We start from the raw sequence: 20,256 nt of genomic DNA on the forward strand, positions 1-20,256 counted from the left end.
CTGAAACTAGATGGATGGCCAGGCGCTCATTCAGCACGGAGTGGAACAGACAGAGCATGCGGCAAGCCAGGGCGCGACGCCACACGCACTTCTGTGTCTACCTGTGGGCTGATGCGTGGCCATTGCTGAGGTGACCCTCCCTGCTGACGTTGAGGCCTGAGACTGTTTGTGCGCAGGTGTGCATGGGAGAGTCAAGGACAGAGAGACAGACAGACAGACTTGGGGACCGTCTCATTGCACACTGAATTCAGCAGTGGCTGGCTGCACACTGAACCGGCGCTCTTCAAAACCAGTCTTGAAGAGTTTTACTCAAAACACGCGACACATTTAAAGCCTCCCTCTCCTTTTTGATTTTTGCACTCACAATGGAACCCAGGGGCATGCTACCTCCAAGCCACACACCCAGCCCTGTCTGATTTTTTATTCTGAAACAGGATCTCACTAAGTTGCTGAGGCTGGCCTCGAACCAGCGACTGTCCTGTCTCAGCCTCCCAAATACTGGGATTACAGGCATGCGCCACCGCAGCCGGCTCTCCCTCTACTTTTAGAGGCCAAAAAATACATGGATTCTTCCACTGTAAAAAAACGTAAAACACAGGAAACGTTACACGGCTCCTCAATCCTGCTCCTCTCTCGGGAGTTAGCGCTTCGAGGCAGCCTCACTAACTTGAAGTGTTACTGCACATAAACAGACGTCTGGCCTCCGCTCACCCCCACATCCGGAAACAACACACAGTCTGGTGTGCACAGTGGCTTGTTTTCCAAAGACATCCGTGGCAACACAGTGTTCCTGCGTCTTATGATTCATCAACACATCCTGCAGATCATGGCAGGTTGGTTCACATAGCTTCTTGGAAACTGCCGCATAATATTCCATTGCAAACATACACTAATCTTCTGTTGTTGTTGTTGAAGTGCTGGGAATTAAACTCAGAGCCCCGCACATGCCAGGCAAGTGCTGCACCACTGAGCCACATTCCCCAGCCTTTCTTATTCGAGAGAGGGTCTGGCTGAGTTGGTGAGGCTGGTCCCTCCTGAGTCAGCCGCCCTGGCAGCTTGGCTCGCAGGCCTGTAGCCCTGTGTGCAGCTGGCCTCAGGGCTCAATCTCCAGTGTGCTGCAGTCTTCACTGGCAGAACAGCACTACGACCCCACCGTGCCACGTGTACCACGAGCGCTTCTCCGGGACAGATGCTAGCCGTGGAGCTGCCGAATGATGCACATTTGAATTTCACCTGATCACGATCAGAAGATGTCCTGGGTCCTCACTGAGGCCCATCAATAACCCAGGTTCCTAAAGAGACAGCCACCACCCTGTGCAATGCCGGAGAGCGTGTGCAGGTCATAAATGGGGCTGGTGTAGAGGGACCGCCCCTGGGTGGAAGCTGTAATGAAGGCCCGGCCTTCACAGGTGACTCGGTCTCAGCAGAGCCCCTGGCTGGCCAGTGGTTCGCCCGGGGCTCAGAGGCACAGACTACTTCTCCCTTTCGTCCTCAGCCTCAGTAAATATGTCCACACACACACCTCCATGTCCACCACTTACCAGAGGCTTTTCTTTTTCTAGTTTTTTTTTAAGCTGTTTTTTTTTTTTTTTGCCAGAATTGTCATTATAGAGAAACATATTTATAAAGGCCTGGATGAAAGCATCTTTACAAAGGGAGGTGCTGCCTTTCCGGATGACAGACTTTGGGTGGGCGCCTCCGCACCTCTCACCCGCCGCGCCCACTCCCACGGCCCCGTCTGCCTCCTGGCTCGTCTTCATTATCGCACTTGTTCTAAGCTTTTAGGGGCTTTTAGGGGCTTCTTTCTCTTCTCTTTTGTTTTAAGGATACGAACACTACAATTAGAAAGGCGTAAGCCTTGTTCCTGTCTGAACCAAGCATACAAGAGCGCTGAGCCAGGCTGGGAACGTTTTGTTAGCAGAGCTCCCGAGACACGTTGAGTCTGGCGGGCACACTCTGTGGAGGGCCGGGAGTGCGCGGCCCTCATGAGCCCTCGCCAACGCCCACGTGTAGACAAGCGGTCTGGCGTCCCGCGCCTGCGCAGATGGGTCCGGCCGCCTCAAACCCCACCGTGCCTCTCCTTCCCCAAAGACTTTCTTCGCCTGCACTTCCTACCAATCTCCATACTTCTGGGCTCTGAGCAGTGGTTCACACTGCTCCTTCTGGCTAGAACTTTCGAAGCCTCCATTTATTCAGGTCCAGACTCACTGGCCCTCTGGCTGGACTGTCCCCACTTCCGTCCTTTCTTAGGGGACTACTGACTTTCTGCCTGCACCTAGAATTGTGACCTCCTGTCAGCTGTGAGCTCCCAGGGGCAGAAACCAAGGGGCGTTGGACAAGAGCGGCAGTGAGCGTGCACAGGTAACTCACCCTCTGCATGCTGGGGGCTAGAGCCTGCACGTGGGGTGCAGAGCCTGCCCCAAGGGGAAAGGCCTGGACAAAGAGCTGTGCAGTTCTGCCAGCGGGATGGACGAGAGCCCGGGCAGCACCAGAAGAGGCCACCCCCTGCAAGTGCCCACTAGTCCTGCACCAAGACCCTAGGTCTACATGACAGCTCAGGTTCCAAAAGGTGTGACTGTTTCTGCAGGTCTTCTCATCACCTTTGGCCCAGGACAGAGAACCCTGCCACCTTCTCCGCCCCACATCCCTTTGCTCTGCCCTCCAGCCCCACCAGGCACTGCCCTGGCCTCCATGCCACGTGCTTTCTCAGCTGGAAGCACCTCACTCCCCCTGGTCTCTGGCCTCTGGGAGCAGCCACATCGCTCCATCACACATGGCCAGCTCACAGCCATCTGTGTGACCTCACGCCTGCTTCCCCAGGGTCTGAAGGGGAAGGACCCTAGGCCCAGGAGGGCGGGCCTGGCCCAGGAGGCAGCCTGGCCAAAGGCCTTCATGTGAGAGCCACTGCCTGCCTGGCACCAGGAGTCTTACTGGCTCGCCACTCCCATCAGCCCTCAGGACATTCCCTGAACAAATGAATGAACAAATGAATGAATGAGGATGCTGTGTGTGGCCTGCGCACACTCAGTTCTGCTTCCCACACTGTCTTCTGAGAAGCCGCGCCCAGGCCTCGGTGCGTGGTGCTGGGCAGGCGGGCACAGCAGCAGAACCCTGCCTGTGGGGTCACAACCGCTGGCCCAGGACGGGGTGCGGCCTGGGCATTCCTTCAACCTGTTTCCTCTCGTGTAAAATGCGGGCACCCACAGACCTCAAAAGAGCCAGCAGCAATCAGGCGGGTGTGATGGGCAGCAATACCAGGGCCCCTTGAAGAGCTCATAGACTGGTGTTGGGCGTGGAGATAATGAGCCAGGAGGGCTGTGACCTCAGAGGTGGACAGAGCTACTGTAACTGATTTACCTGGGTGGTACCCAGCAGGCGTAGGGTGTGGCTGGCGGGGCCCCTGGGGTGTGGCCTTGGGTGTTATATATGGCTCCTCCTCTTCCTGCTCTCTCTCTTGCTTCCATGATGTGAGGAGTGCAGCCATGTGCATGTGCTCTCCTCTGTGCCTCCTGCCGCCATGCCTGAGATCTGTGGTCCCCGGCCTCACATGGGCTGAGCCCAAAGCACAAGAAAATAAATTTTTCCTCTAAGTCCCATGGTCATTCTGTCACATTATGGTGCAAGAATGCCGACTGGAGCGGCCAGTGCGTGCCCAGAATGCCAGCGAGGCTCTGTAAGGCTCGTTCCTTGCTGGTCCCTGCTGGGCCTCTGGCCTCCTCCTGGTATATAAAGATGTGAGCACACCCAATGCCCTTGCTTGTGAAATGCTCAGGAGGCAGCCTGTGCAAATGTGGGCTCCAGAGTCAAACAGACCCGCCTCAAATCCTGGGTCAGCCACTCCTGAAGTTACCCAGCCTCTCCGAGCCTTTTGTTGGCAGCTCTAAGAGGCTCATAAAGCCCGCCTGCAGAGGGCTGCTGGAGGCCGGCAGTGGCACCTGTGCAGCCACGCCTCACATCCCTGCACACCTCTGCGATGCAGCCACCAGGCAGGCGTTCTCCACCCAAGTGCACGTGCTCGACGCACTGGAGACGTCACAACTTGATCTATGACCTGAGTTTCAGACTTTACGGAGACACTGTGTTTCTCTGGCATGCACGGTGTGTCAGGAAGGGTTCTAGGTCACGGGCTGCCTGTTACCCAGGGTGATGGAAGCACACTGGCTCATACTAGCATCTCCTCCACTGGCTGGGCTAGAGCTGAGGCCGCCTGCTTGCCTGGGGCAGTGCAGTGCTGTTGGTACAGGGCTCCTGAGACCCCTCAGCAGCGCCCTGGTACTTCCTGAGTCCCCAGCTCCAGCCCCACCCGACTGGTGCACAGCTCCAGGGGCTCTTTCTTCAGCACCCTGCCAGTTTCCAGGACAATGGGGGACTCTTCCCACCCAACTGTGACAGACAAAAGCTGTCACTCCAGGCGACTCCACCCCTTGGTGGGGGGTCCTTTTTTCTACGAATGCATTCTTACCTAGAGGTCATAAGGAGAAATGCAAGGCAGATCTCTATTAACTCCTACCTGGCCCGTCTTCAGCGGCAGGCTGTTCTTCAGAGTCGGAGGAAGGACTCTGCGAAACCTTCTCAGAAGTCGCGGACTCTCTTGTCTTTGGTTCTGGTTCCAACCTAGATCTAAGAAGAAATAATTGGCAGTCATCTAATTTCCTTCTGAAACCGTTTTCTTTTCGGCAAGAGAAGAGAGCTGTGGGGACTCCTGCACTTCCGCTCTGTTCCTCCAAGGGGGCACGGAGTCATGGCCTGGGGCTCAGTGGCCGCAGGGACACACCTCTGCCCTGGCCTGTAGCGAGGTCTGGGTGCTGCTGCCTTAGGGTGGGGGCTGGCACCCATCTGTGTTTCCAGCCGCAGTGCAGTGACAGCACTGGGGCTGCAGTGAGCACCCCTGGATGGACCCCCTTTCAGCGACTGGGCAGGGAAGGCTGGCGGTCCCCCCTACGGCAAATCCGGGAAGTGGGAGGAACATGAATCGGCCAGTGTTGCTTTCATGCAAGATCACTGCTGCATATGCATGTACGTATGTACTTAAAAATAATTTAAGTATGGCTGGGCATGGTGGCGCACACTAGTAAGCCCAGCGTTTGGGAGGCTGAGACAGAAAGATCATGGTTTGCAGCCAGCTTCAGCTACTTAGGCCCTCTGCAACTCAGTGAGACCCTGTTTCAAAATAAGGAATTAAAAAAAAAAAAGGGCTGGGGGTGTAGCTTAGAGGTAGACTGCTCCTGGGTTCCATCCCTAGTACAGCAAAACAAAACAAAACTTAACTATGAAAGCGACTGGCGACTGGCGGGAGGGACTCACTGCGGGAACCGGCCTCTGTGCTTCGCCTCCCTTCCCCTTTCCCACCCTGCGCTTGCTAGGAGCTGCTCTCCACCCACAGAGGCCTTCCTGACTTCCCTGTCTATGAAGCGCCCCTTCCTGGCCCTCTAGCCCCGCTTGCTCCAGAGCAGCAAGGGCGCTCTGCAACACCCTTGCTGTTCCTGCCTCGGTCCTCAGGAGAGCGCATTCCCAGAGAGCAGGGCTTTGCAGGACAAAGCTAGAAAGTACCTCTTCATGTGTATCCATGCATACCCCCTCCCAACCATGCTGACTTCCATCTAACGTATGGAAACAGAAACGCACGAGTTGACACCAGTCTCTTTCCTTCCAGTCACGGCCACAGGTTCCTTCATCTCCATCCCTTTCCTCTCTCCTGCACGGAGAGGCCTGGCCTCCAGGAGTCTTCTGCATTTATTACCAGTCAGCCCTTGTATGTAACCACCTCATCGCCTAGCTGCCACTCTTCCTGGCCTGGACGCACCCTGATTTTGTTGGGGCTCCGAATGACCCGGTTGACCCCGACTGCTTGCCTCTGACACCCCACACTAGTACGCTGCCCCCTCCCGTCACTGCGGACCCCCTCACCCGCCCACTTCACGGCTTCAGGCCCAGGTTGCTCAGGAAGGGGACGGGCGTAATTGACCTTTAGCTAAAGGGCTCCTCTAGCGTCTGTGGTCCTCTGTGTCCAGAATATGGCAAGGGACCAGTTTTCAATTTAAAACCAGTGAAAGGCTACGGTGCAGCGGACTGAGACAAAGGTGAGCGCTTCATTTTAAAGTGATAAAAAGAGATTCTAATTATACACAGAATGTCTGCTGAAATCCTCAGGGAAATTACAAATTATCTAGTTGAAGGCAATTTGACAAAAAGCCATTTTTAAAAGGCCCTCAGAAAGGTCAGCGTACGCCCCATGGTTTATTTAAATCGATCTAACTGAAGGCTGAGCATTTCAGAACTACAGTCAACACGATTTCTACTTGGCTGCTGTTTTCAGGTCCCTGACTTAAAAACTGGTAGGATTCTATTTAAAATTGAAAAGGCCAAAAAAGGATAAAAAAAGAAGGAAGGAGAAAGAGACGAGGGAGAAGGTCCTTGCAACCTTCAACAGGGGCCTCTAGGAATATTAGAGAGAGGTGATTATTATTCCAGATTTAAGTATTACTCTTCTACTTCTTTTATGCCCCCAACAAAGGCTCTGGGCAGAAAAGATGTTTGCAGTCCTGGCATCACACTCTACAATCTGAGGCTGCTTGGGCTCGGGGCTGTGGCTTGCGAGCAGGTGACAGCTCTCGCCACCTGGGCTGTGCCCTCCCCACCGTGGCTCAGCCACCGGGGCAGGTGCTCACTGGGCATCCACCGCGCGCCTGCTAAGCGACTGTCTTTAAGCCGGTGCCGCCCCACGTGTCCCACCCGCCAGCACAGGCCACAAGCTGATGACTGGTCTGCTCTGAGGCGTGTGCAAAAGGGAGGCGTGCACATCTGTAGCCACCCGGCTCTGCCCTGTACCCAGTGGTCCACGCCGCTCAACGGGGTGTAGGCCAGCTCAGGTGTGTCCAGCTGCTATGGGCCTCCGGGGCCACGACTTGCACACCTGCCCGTGCAGCAGAGTACACATTTGTCCACGAGCGAGACGGCATTCTACAACAAGCAGACGTCCCTCGCCTGGGGAGGCTGTTCTCAGCGGAGGCCAACACACTTCTGTTAAAGAGCCAGCAGGTCCATAGTTCAGACTCGGTAGATCACATACTGTCTGTCTCCTATTTTCCTTCTTTTTCTTTTTTGTTTTACAGACTTGAGAAAATGTAAAAAGTACGCACAGGTGAAGGGCCGTGAAAAACAGGTGGAGGCCTGGATTTGGCCCATGGGCCACAGTTTGCTGATCTCTTTTCTAGGCTGTAAGGCCCCCGTTGTAGAGAGCGAATGGAAGAAAATCCCTGCCATGGGCCCGGCATGACAGCACTGCTGCCTCCGGTTTTCCGCCATCTTCCTCACCACCATCATCATCCTCAGAATGGAAAATTGACTGAGTTCTTACGATGTGAGGGTCCTGGCCAAGAGGCTGTGGGCCTACAGAGGTCAGAGGTACTCCACTGCCCTATCAACCTTACCATCTAGCTGGAACGAGAGGGCTGAATGATAAGTAATAATATACAAGTCCGTTCTTCAAGTACCAGGGAAGTATAGTGATATGCATTACAAGAAAGCCATGCTTTTGTTAATAAAAGGAGAAGAAATGAGATGTAGCGAAATCGGGACCGTATTAACATCAGGAAGCCGGTCATAGCTAACGCGAGGTCTCTTGTCCAGCCAGGGATGCAGGCAGTGTTTTATTATTTATTTATTTATTTATTTTTGGTGGTACTGGGGTTCCTGGAAGCCCTTCTACCTCCGGGCTACACTCCCAGACCTATTTTATATTTTTGAAACAGGGTCTCTTACGCCAGCGCGGCTGGCTTCGAACCTGTGTGATCCTCCTGTCTCCGCCTCCCAAGCGCGGGGATTACAAGCGTGCGCCACCACGCCCGGCCTAGGCAGTGTTTTATGATGTGCGCTGGCCCAGTGTCTGAAGAGCCCGGGGTCCCCTCAGGAGGCCTGCGTAGCAGGGCACAGAGAAACATAAAGACCCAAGAACCTGAGCTCCAAGGGTTTCTCGAACCAGTCTGCCCAGGGAAAGGGTTTTCGGAGTCAACCGTATCTGGGTCAGCAGGATTTCCTCAGAACACCCTCGGGAATTCTCACTTATCCTTTGGACTCACAGTCGGGTGGACCAGCCCTTCAGGACGCACCAACGCCCTTGGTGGGGGCGGCGGCGCTGTCCAGCCTTTGGACCTGCTTGTGTTCTAACCTACTCAGTGTTAGACCAATCTATTATCTCTCAGACTTTTATTCTTCCCAGTTCTCCCTTGAGAACTCCCTTGAGAACTCCCTTGAGAACGCAGCCAACAGTTTTCACTTCTAAGAACATCACTGTACTAGACAAAGCGAAGTGTTCTGCAGCAGGGGCCAAAGCCCAGCACACGTTAGAGCCAGGTTAGCAGCCGTGGGTGCAGACAGGGTCAGGTGACCCGCTACGGGATAAGGACGAAATAGCTGTTTCGAGGTACAGGCTATGGCTGTGCGTTTGGATATGTCCCTGGGCTTCTGTGTGCTGTACTGTGCCTTCTGAAAGAAATTCCCCTGAACCAGTAAAAAGAGACTCAGAGAGGAATCTAAATCTCTAGATTAGCCCTCTTCCTGATGAAAAGGCCGGGCACATCTAACCACATTATTTTCTGGAAAGGGAAACATTTCTGATTGACTCAGGTTTGGGGGATGATGGCACTGGGATTAAACCTGGCAGAGCTTGTGCCTCTGAGGACTGACTGCGAGGCAAAGGTCCCGGTCTGGTCGCTGCAGCTCGGAAGCCTGCTGAGTCCAGCCTCCTCTAGACACGGGAAGCGGGTGTGATGGAGTCGCATGTATGCTTTAAGCAGGTGTCTCCTGCCAAAGGGTGAGGGGGAACCAGAGGGAGGTTCAGGCCCCATCACGAAGGCCACACAACGACCCCCTGAGGTCGCTGCTCCAAGAAACTGGTGCAGGTCAGCTACCCGGCAGACCATTGTGCCTCACTGTCTAAATGAGAACAAGTCCCATCTGACTGATCTCAATTTCTATTTCAGTCAAAACTAAAGTTCCTACTGAGACTAGGAACTGAAGAGGTGGCAGCACAGCCTCTCTGTACGTTACCTGGGCTCCTCCTGGTCTCCGCGTGGGACCACACAGTGACACCTGCTCCTCCCCTCTGGCGGGTGTGAGACCAGAGGCCACCTTGGCATTGGAGCCTGACCTGCTGGGTACGCAGGTCTCCCGTGTCTGGGCCACTCTCCGAGCCTGCTTCCTCAGCTACCCAGGTCCCTCCTTCTGACAGCTGATACAATCTCACTGCTTGTATTCACTCTGAGGCTCAAACCTGAGTTCAGCTGGACAGCGGACTCAAATGTGATCAGCCCGTTTCCTCATTCATAAGATGAGATCTGATACTTTCTTTTGGTGGTACTGGGGGTGGAAGTCAGAGGCTTTCTACCTCCCGGCTATACTCCCAGACCTATTTTATATTTTTATTTGGAAACAGGGTCTCACTAAGTTGCTGAGAGCCTCACTAAGTAGCTGAGGCTGGCTTCAAACCTGTGCGATCCTCCTGTCTCAGTCTCCCAAGTGCTGGGATTACAAGTGTGTGCCACCACGCCCAGCAATACTGATACTTTTTCATAAACTAACATACTGCCTGGCACAGGGTAAGCGTTTACTGGTAGACAGCAGTACAAGTTAACATTTATTAACTCACTATAAGTACTTTACCTGTGTTCATTCATTTTGCTCTCACAACAACCCTATAAAACGACAGGCACCATATTTTTTTCTCAATTTGCAGGACAGGACACTCAGGCACAGAGAAATTAAGCAGTCTGTCCACTGTCACACAGCCGGTCAATGCAGAGCTGGGGTTCAAACACAGGCTGCTGGCTGCAGAGCCTGCGCTCCCAGCTCTGCCTGTCCCTGATCGTACCACCCTCTCTGACGAGCCTGATTAGACTGGCTAACTTTTCATGTTTATGGAGCAGCCCAGCCCAGTCTGCCTCTGAGCTCCCTGAGGGCAGAGATTGTTTATTGCTCTTCTCAAACTGCCTTCAGTACAGGAAGCTACCTGCCGACAGGTAGCCTGACCCGTCTACTTACTGTCTTCCACAGATGCTCTGGTTGGCATTTAGATTCCATATCTAACACCTGGGCTGGAAAGAGCTCACAGGAGGCCCCATCTGCCATCCTTCGCAGCCAGCCCTGGGCTGGAGTCTGATAACTTGGCTTTTGGAAACCTTAATTGACCATCCTAACTGCAGAGAATGGCTCCTGTGTGTGCTTACACAGGCAGAACGTGCTGAACGCCTGCTTGCCTGCTGGGAGTCTGAAATTCTGATATTCAGGGAGAAGGTGGCTGCGTGAACCGGCACCAGTAAACCCCTTGGGCAGCAAGTGACCAGTGTGCTTTGCTGGTAGACGGCGCCACACGTCACGGGGAGGAGACGCCTGGCAGCTCAATGCCACTCTGCTAAGGTTTTTCCCTTTGCTGTCCACTTTGAACCCCATCACCGTGAGACTCACGGCCATAACCAGTGCTGTGTGCCATGGGCCAGGAGCCCCAGTGACCCAGTGGAGCCGAGAGTAGTGGTGGACGCCCAACACAGGAGATCTGCCCCAGAGTGTTGCTGCGTGCTGTGTTTGGAACGTCCAAAGCCAGCTTAGCACTTGTCAAGGCCTGGAGCAGACACGACACTCAGCGGTCCTTTGCTATCAGTCTCCAGGGCAGGCAGCGCAGTGGGACGAGGCTGCTGCGTGGACACGGCTCCCAGAGTCTGCATGCAGCCCAGAGGGAAGACAGACAGACGCACAGACAGGGGCCCTGGGAAGCACTGGCGGCCGGCCTGGCTGTGGGGCCCTCACCCGCAGCGGCCACCCAACAGCGCACGCACGTCTCGCAAGCACCATCTATACCGGCCACCGTGCCCAAGCTCTTCCCTCGGAAACCCCCTAGACACAGACAGGAGGGTGTGGGACAGACAGACTGCAAGAAAATGACCACAAGTGGCCGGCCTCGGGGAGTCTTAGGAAACATGGCGGGTAAAGTACAGTTTTTGAGTCAGCAGTCCGGGCTCAATCCCAGCGGGCCAGCGCAGCTACCTCCTGCCTGTGGGGCCGTGGGCGAGTGACCAAGCATGCCCTCCTCAGCACTCTCGTGTGCAAAGGAGGGAGACCAGCAGCACCCACCTCGTGAGGTGAGCCGAGAAGGCTGGCATAGCACCGGTACCTGGTAAGCGCTCAGTAAGCACCGGCCATGGGGGTTCATGAAGAAGGAAGCCCGGTCCACACAGAGTAAGTGCCCTGCAAACCGAGTGGCTCTGCCCACGTCTCTAGTACTAACTGAGGAACAGGAGGTGGTACTCACAGTCGCTTCTTATCCACCACTCGTTTCACGCGGATGGCTCTTTGTTCTGAGTAAAGTTTACACACTCCTGTGGAGAGAGAAATACCAGAAGAGAGAGACTACTTAAAATGGCTTCTCAGGAGAAAGGTATCATCAAATATAATGAGACACTACGAGTCTTCAGCTAGCAAAGCGAAACTGAATTGCATCAACTGCGAAATGCCACATTTGGCCTTTAAGAGAAGATGAAATACTTTTTAAGTAATCTTCAATGAAGTCCAGAACAGCGGCTCTGTGTTCCTTCACCTGCTGGGAATGGATGTCCTTGTGGGCTGGAACAGAAAAGGCCAACATTAGGTCTCTGTAGGCAACGGCCCTGAAGAACACATCAGCAGAATTCTACAGCATTTTCTCTATTCAAAGTACTTTTAACAACACAGCTACAAGTCTGTCAAGTGAGTCTACATTTTGAAGACTAAGATTTAGCAGTCCTTACCAGAGTGAAAGGTTAAACTCACAGAAGAACCACAGCCAAATAGCTCATGGTTTACGCAGTACCCAGGGGCAGTCCTTGACGCGGCTCCTTCCTGAGCATGGGACCCAGGTTCTACGAACAGCGGCCCATGCTCACGCTGACCTCTAAGTAATGTGGTTAATCAAAGCGAACCCTCACACCTCCCTGCCACGCTGCGCCCTCTTCCCTGGCCACTCGCATTCCCGGGGTTCCCCAGACACTGAGTCAAATCATCCTGTACTGGAACTCTTCCTGACACCGAGCCTCAAGACGCCTTCGCTGTGTGAACTCCGTGTGAAGTCTGGACAAAGCCTTGCCCGTCCTAAAGTCTGGCCACTTTTATTAAGACAGCTACTATTTATGCAGAGGCTGTGCCTGCTGTATGCGGGCACTCTGCATATATGCACTGTAGGAATGAGCCAAGTGGGAACTGTGATTATGTCTTATTACACATGAAGAAACTAGGGTTCAGAGGTGCTGGGTGGTCTGAGGTCACATGGTTTTGTGTTTAGTTGCTGGGTTTTGTTTTTTGTTTTTGTGGTACTAGGGATGGAACCCAGGGGTACTCTTTCTCTGAGCTACAGCCCCAGCCCTATTTTTTTACTCTTTATTTTGAAACAGGGTCTCACTGAGTTGCAGAGGGCCTCACTAAGTAGCTGAGCCTGTCTGTGTACCACAATCCTCCTGTCACGGCCTCCCGAATGCTGGGATTTCAAGTGTGCGCCACCACGCCCGGCTTTTTAGTTGCTGGTTTTATTAATGCTCATGTGCACTTTCTAGGTACCTCAAAGAATGTGTGTCCTGAAGGGAACATGATCTGCTTCCACTGAAAGCTGTGTAACCCGAGAGTCACGCAAGGGATTCAGGGGCTGTATGAAACTGCACATCGGTTCCGTGGGTGTGTACATTTTTCTGGCAAGACTGTCTGTAGCTTTCATCAGACTTTCCCAGTGGGCCCCCAGAGCTCTGGCGCTGTGTCAGGAGCACACGGCATCTGGCAGCACGGAATGCCGCAGGAGTTCCTGTACCCCACCTGCCTGAGCAAACTCAAACAGAGTGAGGAGGAGACGCGCCTCGGGAGCCATCAGCACCTCAGGGAGTGACAGAAGCCCTCAGGCTGGGCGGCTCCAAGCACACTACAGGCCTCCTGTTCAGGTTTCAGACCAACTGAGACATGGCCTACAGGGGTCTGCATTTTGGAGAGGAAGAGACTGAGGGCCAGGAAGACTCAGTTACTTGCAGAGAGCTGGGGTGCCTGCCTCTGCAGCCAGGCTCAGAGTGCTCCTCCTGACCACAGGGGCTACTGGAGCCTAGACCACCCCTTCCAGCCTTACGCACGGCCATCAGCCCTGTGCTCTAGACAATGCAGCCACGCATACACGCCACACAAACACACACACGCCACACACAATCTGTCTTCTCTGACCCCGGCTCCTGCGTGCACTTCTGGCTCTGTGTTGAAAGCTACCCCCATCCCCCACCCCCGTCTAGCCAGGCGTGGTGGCGCAAGCTTGTAATCCCCGCACTTGGGAGGCTGAGACAGGAGGATCACGCAGGTTCGAAGCCAGCCTCAGCTACTTAGTGAGGCTCTCAGCAACTTAGTGAGACCCTGTTTCCAAATAAAATAGAAAATAGGTCTGGGAGTATAGACCTGAGGTAGAAAGCCTCTGGGTTCTACCCCTAGTACCACCAAAAAAAAAAAAAGCCCCCCCCCCCCGTCTCCTACGCCCTGTCCCTCTAACTGAAGTAATGGCCTTTTGGTGACTCTGAACAGCCTAGGTTGAAACTGACCAGAAAAGGAGGACTTATGAAACCCCAAGTCTCCGAAAGAACGCAGAGGGGTACGTAAGCACTGCTTGATAGTCACGGCTGCGTCGTTGAGAGCACTTTACCTTCTGTTCTGAGTTGCTGAATGGCTTCTGAGCAGGTCCTCATGAAGATCTGGGCATCCTGGTCTATCTGGTCTCGCTCCGTGTCTGTCATCCTCCCGTATTCGGACATGATATGGCTAAGAGAGAGGGAGACAGGAGAGGGCAGCCACGGGTGGTGCAGCGTGGTCTGGACCGTGTGAGGGAAGAGACGGCTTCCCTGGTCCACTGACACTCAAGCCGAGAAAAGGAGGAGGAGGAGTGGCCAGGCCAGGTGGGAGAAGGATGCAGAGTGGGCCGTGAAGGCTGGGGGTAGACAAGCGTCCTGAAAGGCCCCAGCTGAAGCAGGACAGTTGAGGGATGGGCGGCCGAGGGCAGGAGGAGGGGAGCGCTGGACACTGGGGCCTGGTAAGAATGGAGGCCTTGACTTCGGGAGAAATGCGGCGGCTCCCGAGCGGCGATGACTGGCATCGCCTGGGCGCTGCTAGAGTGCCACGGGGCTCTTGCTAAGCGTGCGAAGAGCTGTCTGCGCTGCCATCTTTTGCTGCTGGCAGGCAGTCTTCAAAACCCACCACAAAAGAGCTTTTAGGAACAAATTCCACTTCCTTGATATTAAATTACACCACTCTAAAATTACAGAGCTGGGAGGGCATTCGCTTTCAGTGTTACGGCACCTTGAAGCTCGCAACGTGGCAGTTTTATTTCCTTGCTCGTCTGTAAGAGCTGGGTGGGTCTGGCAGCATAATTAGTAACCGTGATGTTACTTGGCCTAATAAACTCGCAGCTTTATAGCTAACGGGGACCTTACGTAATGTGTTGACGCAAATCGCCCCAGCTTCTCCCGCCAGGTCCTCTAGCCACCAATCCTCAGTGAGGACAGACACAAAGTCCCGCTTCCCCATGCCCGCCTGTGACCCCACTCCCGCCACTCACCGCTCATCCACCTGCTTCACCCCGCCACACTGGCCTCCCTCCTGAGCCCCGGGGCCAGCAAGCTCCTGCCTGGCCCGACCACCTGCAGGTTCCCCAGGGCATGCACAGGGCAAGGTCCGGCCTCAAGGCTGCCCTCAAGAGCTGGGACCCCGAATACAGGGGCTGGGACCACCGAATCTGCCGCCATTCTACTAGTCTACCCTTTATCCTGCTTTTTCTTTATTGCACAGTAAATACTTGTGTCTGTCTCTACCCAGTAGAATGCAAGTTTCGTGGACACAGAAACTTTGGCTCCTTCCTTCCTTCCTCCCTAGCTTCCTTCCTTTCTTTTTTTGTGGTACTGGGATGGAATCCAGGGGCATTCTACCTCCAAGCTATACCCCCAGCCCTATATTTATTTCTTCTTTCTTTCTTTCTTTCTTTCTTTCTTTCTTTCTTTCTTTCTTTCTTTTTCTTTCTTTCTTTTCTTTCTTTTTTTGATGGTACTGGGGTTCCTGGAAGCCCTTCTACCTCTGGGCTACACTTCCAGACCTATTTCATATTTTTATTTGGAAACAGGGTCTTCTTACATAATAAAGGAAACGAACCTGCCAGTTTCTGCAATGCCGTCTGGCCGGTGAGTGTGCTGTGTAGCTGAGCACTTCACATATGCTAGGCGCGCTTCTCCGTGCTTGCTGGGTACTTGAGTTACTTTCCCAACCTCAGAGTTTATTAATCGCTCACTCACATACTATGATGTAACATAATAATCCCCTGTGTCAGGCCCTGGGCATGAGGCTGGGTGTTCAGAGTTGACTGGGGCTCCTACGTGATCCCCACAGAGGGTGCTGAGTTCTACAGAGGTGACTGGTACGAGGCACTGTGGTGAATGGCTTTGTGCACAAGGGAATGGGGGCCCGAGGCGGGAGAGGACCGTTCATGCCGGGACAGCGGCGGGCAGAGAGTTAAGGCACTCTGTCCAGAGAGCAGCTGCAAGCTCCCAACCTGCGGTGATGGTCAGAATGACCCCGGGACGTCGCTCCTCACCAGGACACGTCGGGGTGAAGGGGCAAGGAGCACACAGGTGGGTCTGTGCCAGCCAGGCCTCCTGGCTCAGGCCTCGGCGTGCCCGCGTCACCTCCAGGGGCAGCATGTCACACCCACCCGCTCAGGGTCTACACTGAACGTGTCTGCCGTGTGTCTGCGCTAGATTCCAAATGAACGTGGATGAGATTATGATGAATAAGTACAGAGTTACTTAAAGTGATCGACTCTGTACTAATTCTCCAATATAATCATGTTTTATAAAAATACAGAGATCACACGAAATACAAACACTCCACTGTTGAGTGGAAAGGGACCCTTGCAGGCAGAGGCTGGGAGCGCTGGCTCCTCTGTGGTCAGTGGCCTGGAAATTGATGGAGTTGGACGCTGGGTGCCTTCGACTACAGTCAAGAGATATGGCCAGAATCCAGGAAGAGGAAGAAAGCCATGTCCATGGGGTGAAGGACGACAGATCTGAGAGACTTAGCAGCAGCATGGACTGGATGGGGGCAGAGGAGGAGACGCCTCGGGTCCGCTCTGGCCTGCGTGAGGGCGCCAGGCACCGGGAGGCAGAGGAGGCTCAGCCGTGCAAGTTCAAGTGCTGGGCCAAGGGCAGCAAGCTGTGCCAGAGCCAGGGCCTTGCACGTGAGATGGCGCGCCTGCTAGCTCCAGCGCTCCTGTGGTATTTTCAGAGCAGCACTAGATACACAGCGGGCATGGGAGACACAGTCATCACAAGTAATAGAAGCTTCCTGCCCGTGCCGCCCAATTAGGTTACCACGCTAACAGAATTACTACTATGTGGAAAAGGTTACATATCTGTCAGATACTTCCCAAAACTATATCCTCAGAGGACATGCATATATAAATTTATCACAGTTTAATTTTATTTCCTTTATTATGTACAGAGAAATAATTTTATTACAGATCTCAATTTATCTGAATATTAGACGGAAAGGAAATGATGTTCAGTATAGGTTTGGATTAGTCAATTCACTTCAGGGGGAGAAGAGGAGAAAACTGGGCAGTAAAAGTCCACTTACCGGCTCAGGAACTTAAAGGAGAGTTATTGTTAGCATTTGGTTGAGCGGTGTATTAAGAAAGAACAACTACAAAATAGCAAAATACCACTGAATTCTTGGGTCTATTGGTTAGAGAAGAGAGTAACAAATGTTTTAAACTCTGTTGCTGTGAAGGTTATTGAAAAGCATGGGCACAAGGCCAGCACTACAACCTTCCTTTTGCTTCAAGTACTAAACTAGCGATGAATTCCATTATGTGTCTTGGGTATATACCATCCATGTTATGAAATTCACCTATCCAAATATGCATTCTGAGATGAAGCTATTTGTGTCTGGGCTGCAGAAATGAACAGAACATGGACCTCGCTTTCCACGCCCTGCGTTGTCACAGGAAACGCCTACAGGTTTAAGTATGTCGATGTGCGTGGAACAAAGGCTAGTGCTGTTACACTTTTCTGCAGTGTCACCAGCCGCTGTTCTGAGCGCTTCACGTGTGTCTGCCTGCTTCACTGTCAAGACTCTACGATGTCTTATGCTTCCCTCTTTGCACATGAAGCAACTGGGCCCAGGGAGGCTGTGTAACCGGCAAGGCGGGGATTTGAACCAGGGTAGCCTGCTCTCGAGTCTCACACTTGACCACCTCTCATGCCACAAAAGGCAGGAGAGTGCAGAGAGTGTACACAGAAGGACATGTATGAACTGAATGCTGAAGGCAGGTGTGGCTGTGGGAAGCCAGAGGGGAGGCCCTGGCCGGGCACAGGGTGAGGAGAGGATGACTCCTTGGTGACCTTCAGTCAGAGGGTCTTTACTCCGTAGCTGATGGAGAGGCGGAGCTTGACGGTGACCACCACTGCCATGTTAGGAGAGCCCAGGGCTGGGCCAGGGCCTGGCACTGACATTAGGCCGAGGACCCCGCCTCCTTCATCTCTGCTTTCCCCAGCACGTGATAGATCTGTGCTCAGGAAATTTTTGCTGAACTAACACTTAAGAAAGGGGCAATGGCAGAACCTGGGTGGTGGTAGGGGATCGGAAGGAGAAGGATCAAGATGTAAAATGGCCAGGAACAGAACAGGTGTGGGGGGCAGAGCGACAGCAGACCCTGGGGTCTGGGCCTGGTGAGCAAGGGCCTCACTAAGCAGCTGGCTGAGGCTGGCTGTGAACCGTGATCCTTCTATCTCAGCCTCCTGAATGCTGGATTGAACCTTGACATTTTCTACGTCCCTCCTCCCCCACAGGACACTTAGGTTATCCTAACACCCCAATGTGTTACTTATTGTTTCTGTGTCCCTTGTCAGGAAAAGTTTAGGTTCTACAAAGCCAAAGATGGTTATCTGTTCACTGCTGTATCCTCACCATCAAAAGCAATGCCCAGCATTTGCAGGCTGATAAATCAATAATCTAATATTTTCTGCATGAACTAAATCCATGGATGAAGCCATATTGGAGACTGTGGGCTGGCATACAGCTACGATTGTGCTTCTAGTTACGTTCCTCCTGAACTGGCTCCCCCACAACACCTACAGGCGCCCCCTTCAGAGCCTTTCTAGAACACTTGGGGTGCATGCAGCCTGAGGACAGCCCCTCCCCCCCAGAGGAGCGGTCCCCACCCCTTCCCAGGGCGGACCCTCTCCCACCTCTACCCCACCTCCATGTTGGAGGAGAAGAGGAGAAGGGAGGAGTAAAGCAAAGCTCCCGGGAAATGGATGCTCCTCCACTCAGTGAACCTGATGGGGAGAGAGAAGCCTGTCCCTGTCCTAACAGTCCTCAGCACCCTGGTCTATTTGCTAGTCTGGCTTAACGAGGTTAGGCCATGTCTGGGAGGAATGACCGCAGTGCACAGAGGGAGCAGAGGCCGCATGCTTGTCCCTCCTAGAAACCAGCTCATCGGAAACAGATGTAGAGGCCGGGTTCATAAATCAGAGAGGTATTCACTTCCAAGTGGACAGAGCAGACCTATAAAAGACGACTGCCAAGGACACTAGATTAACATCATCCGACTCTATTTCTGATTTAATGGAAACCTGGCTCAGGGAAACTGAAAAGGTCTAAAGGCTAATTTGATAAAACTGATCACGCAGTTAAAAGGTAATGTTCCTTTAGCATACGTTACACACACACACTAACCTTTTAAATTGGAAATTGATAATATCGTTATTCTTTTAGTAGCAACAACAGAAAGCAAGAAAGTTTTCTCCTACATGGTATGTTCTGTTGCTAGAATATTGTGGAAAAGGTCTATCTATGAGAAGTGGAGAAACTATTTTTAATTAACATCATTCGGAGATGCCGCCAGAGGCTACCTTGGTTGCCTGCTGTTCTGCTCTAGTAAAATGCCATTATTAAAAAAATTAAATGGGTCAATAAAGTCTGAGCTCTCCATTCTGGAAAAAATTATAGCTTCCTAATTATGTCAAGCTAACAAAGGCTCATAGGTCTGAAAGCAATATTCCTACACATATTCTTTCAATTCCATGATTACACTTCATATAAAATGTTCCCAGGAGCAGGCCAAGGCCAGCACACTGCACTGGGGCGGGGAGGGAGGGGAAGGCTGGGACCAGGCTGCCATCTTGGGGAGGAAGGCCCATGGGGCCAGGAGGCGGGCGGCCTCTCTCCATCTGGTGGAGAAGGGGGAGATGGGATGCATGGCCCAGCTGCCCCACAGTGACCCCTGGCTGCCTCCCTCCTCATCTGCAACAGAAGGAGCAGACTTCTGCTCGTGCCTGTGTGAGGGAACCTCATGCCCCTGGCCACCACTCCCCTCTCCTGAGGTCTGCCAGTACAGGTTGTACCAGCGATCAAGCCGCTGTCCGTGGCTCTCCACTCTCTGACCAAGCTGATAAGACGTGACTCTTGTATTCTACAGAGCCAGGTGGGTTTTGTTTTATCCGTTAGCCACCACTCAAGGGCATGACAGGTCAGAGGGAGTACCAACTCTGTCGCCACTCACCAAGACCCTTCCACGTGCAGGAGCCCCCACCTCATGTAATCCTCACAGGAGCGCCACCCACATTTCACCAGAAGGAGACAGGCAGGAAGATGCTGTGCGATGCACACGTGTATGGCCAGCACACGGCAGAACCGGGACTGGAACCTGGTGTGACTGGCCCCAACCCCACGCTCTTTCCAAGGGGCCAAGTGGGGCAGGAGAAGAACTCAGCGTGCCTGCCTGGCAGTGGCCCCGGGCACCAGAACAAGGAGCCCGACTGGGCTCCTACAACCAGGCGACGGGCTGGCAGAGACTGAGGTCCTCAGGGGATGCAGTTGTAGGCAATGCTCAAGACAAGTGACCTGCTGAGGCCTCAGGCTAGCAAGCAGCGGAGCCTCAGACCCACACCCCTGTCCGCAGCTGGGAGGGGAAGTTTAGGCCTTCAGCCAGCGGGACTGAGCCGTCGGTCTGTGCAGAAGTCCGAGAACACTGAAAACCAGCCTGAGGAGTGGAGAGCCAGTGCGCAGCCCCCACCCCAGCAGCCTTAGTGCGAGCAGAGCTGAACACAGCTGCAGCCGCAGAGCTGCCCCTGCCCTGCCTGCGCTGTCCCTGCCCCGCGTTTTGGTCCTTTTGCCTGCTTTGAGCCTCCTAGCCTCCTCCTGAGTGATAAGCGCTCCCATTGTGGG

The 20,256-nt window shown here is 53.5% G+C and overlaps 1 protein-coding gene across 3 annotated transcripts in view; it reads right to left on the minus strand.

The window, feature by feature from the left end:
- The window catches only part of STX18 (syntaxin 18), a gene marked incomplete at both ends in the record, with an annotated part of 109,072 nt that overhangs the window by 12,050 nt on the left and 76,766 nt on the right, over positions 1–20,256 (minus strand). For 2 of the 3 annotated variants that reach the window (XM_080697973.1, XM_080697975.1), the window contains 4 exons: positions 4,511–4,620; positions 11,303–11,369; positions 11,536–11,613; positions 13,688–13,803. In XM_080697973.1, coding sequence (XP_080554099.1) covers positions 4,511–4,620; positions 11,303–11,369; positions 11,536–11,613; positions 13,688–13,803 — 371 coding nt within the window. The remainder of the gene's footprint in view (positions 1–4,510; positions 4,621–11,302; positions 11,370–11,535; positions 11,614–13,687; positions 13,804–20,256) is intronic. The other variant, XM_080697974.1, reaches the window with a different exon arrangement.

Source organism: Muscardinus avellanarius, assembly GCF_963383645.1.
Source record: "Muscardinus avellanarius genome assembly, chromosome: 6".
Classification (NCBI taxonomy): domain Eukaryota; kingdom Metazoa; phylum Chordata; class Mammalia; order Rodentia; family Gliridae; genus Muscardinus; species Muscardinus avellanarius.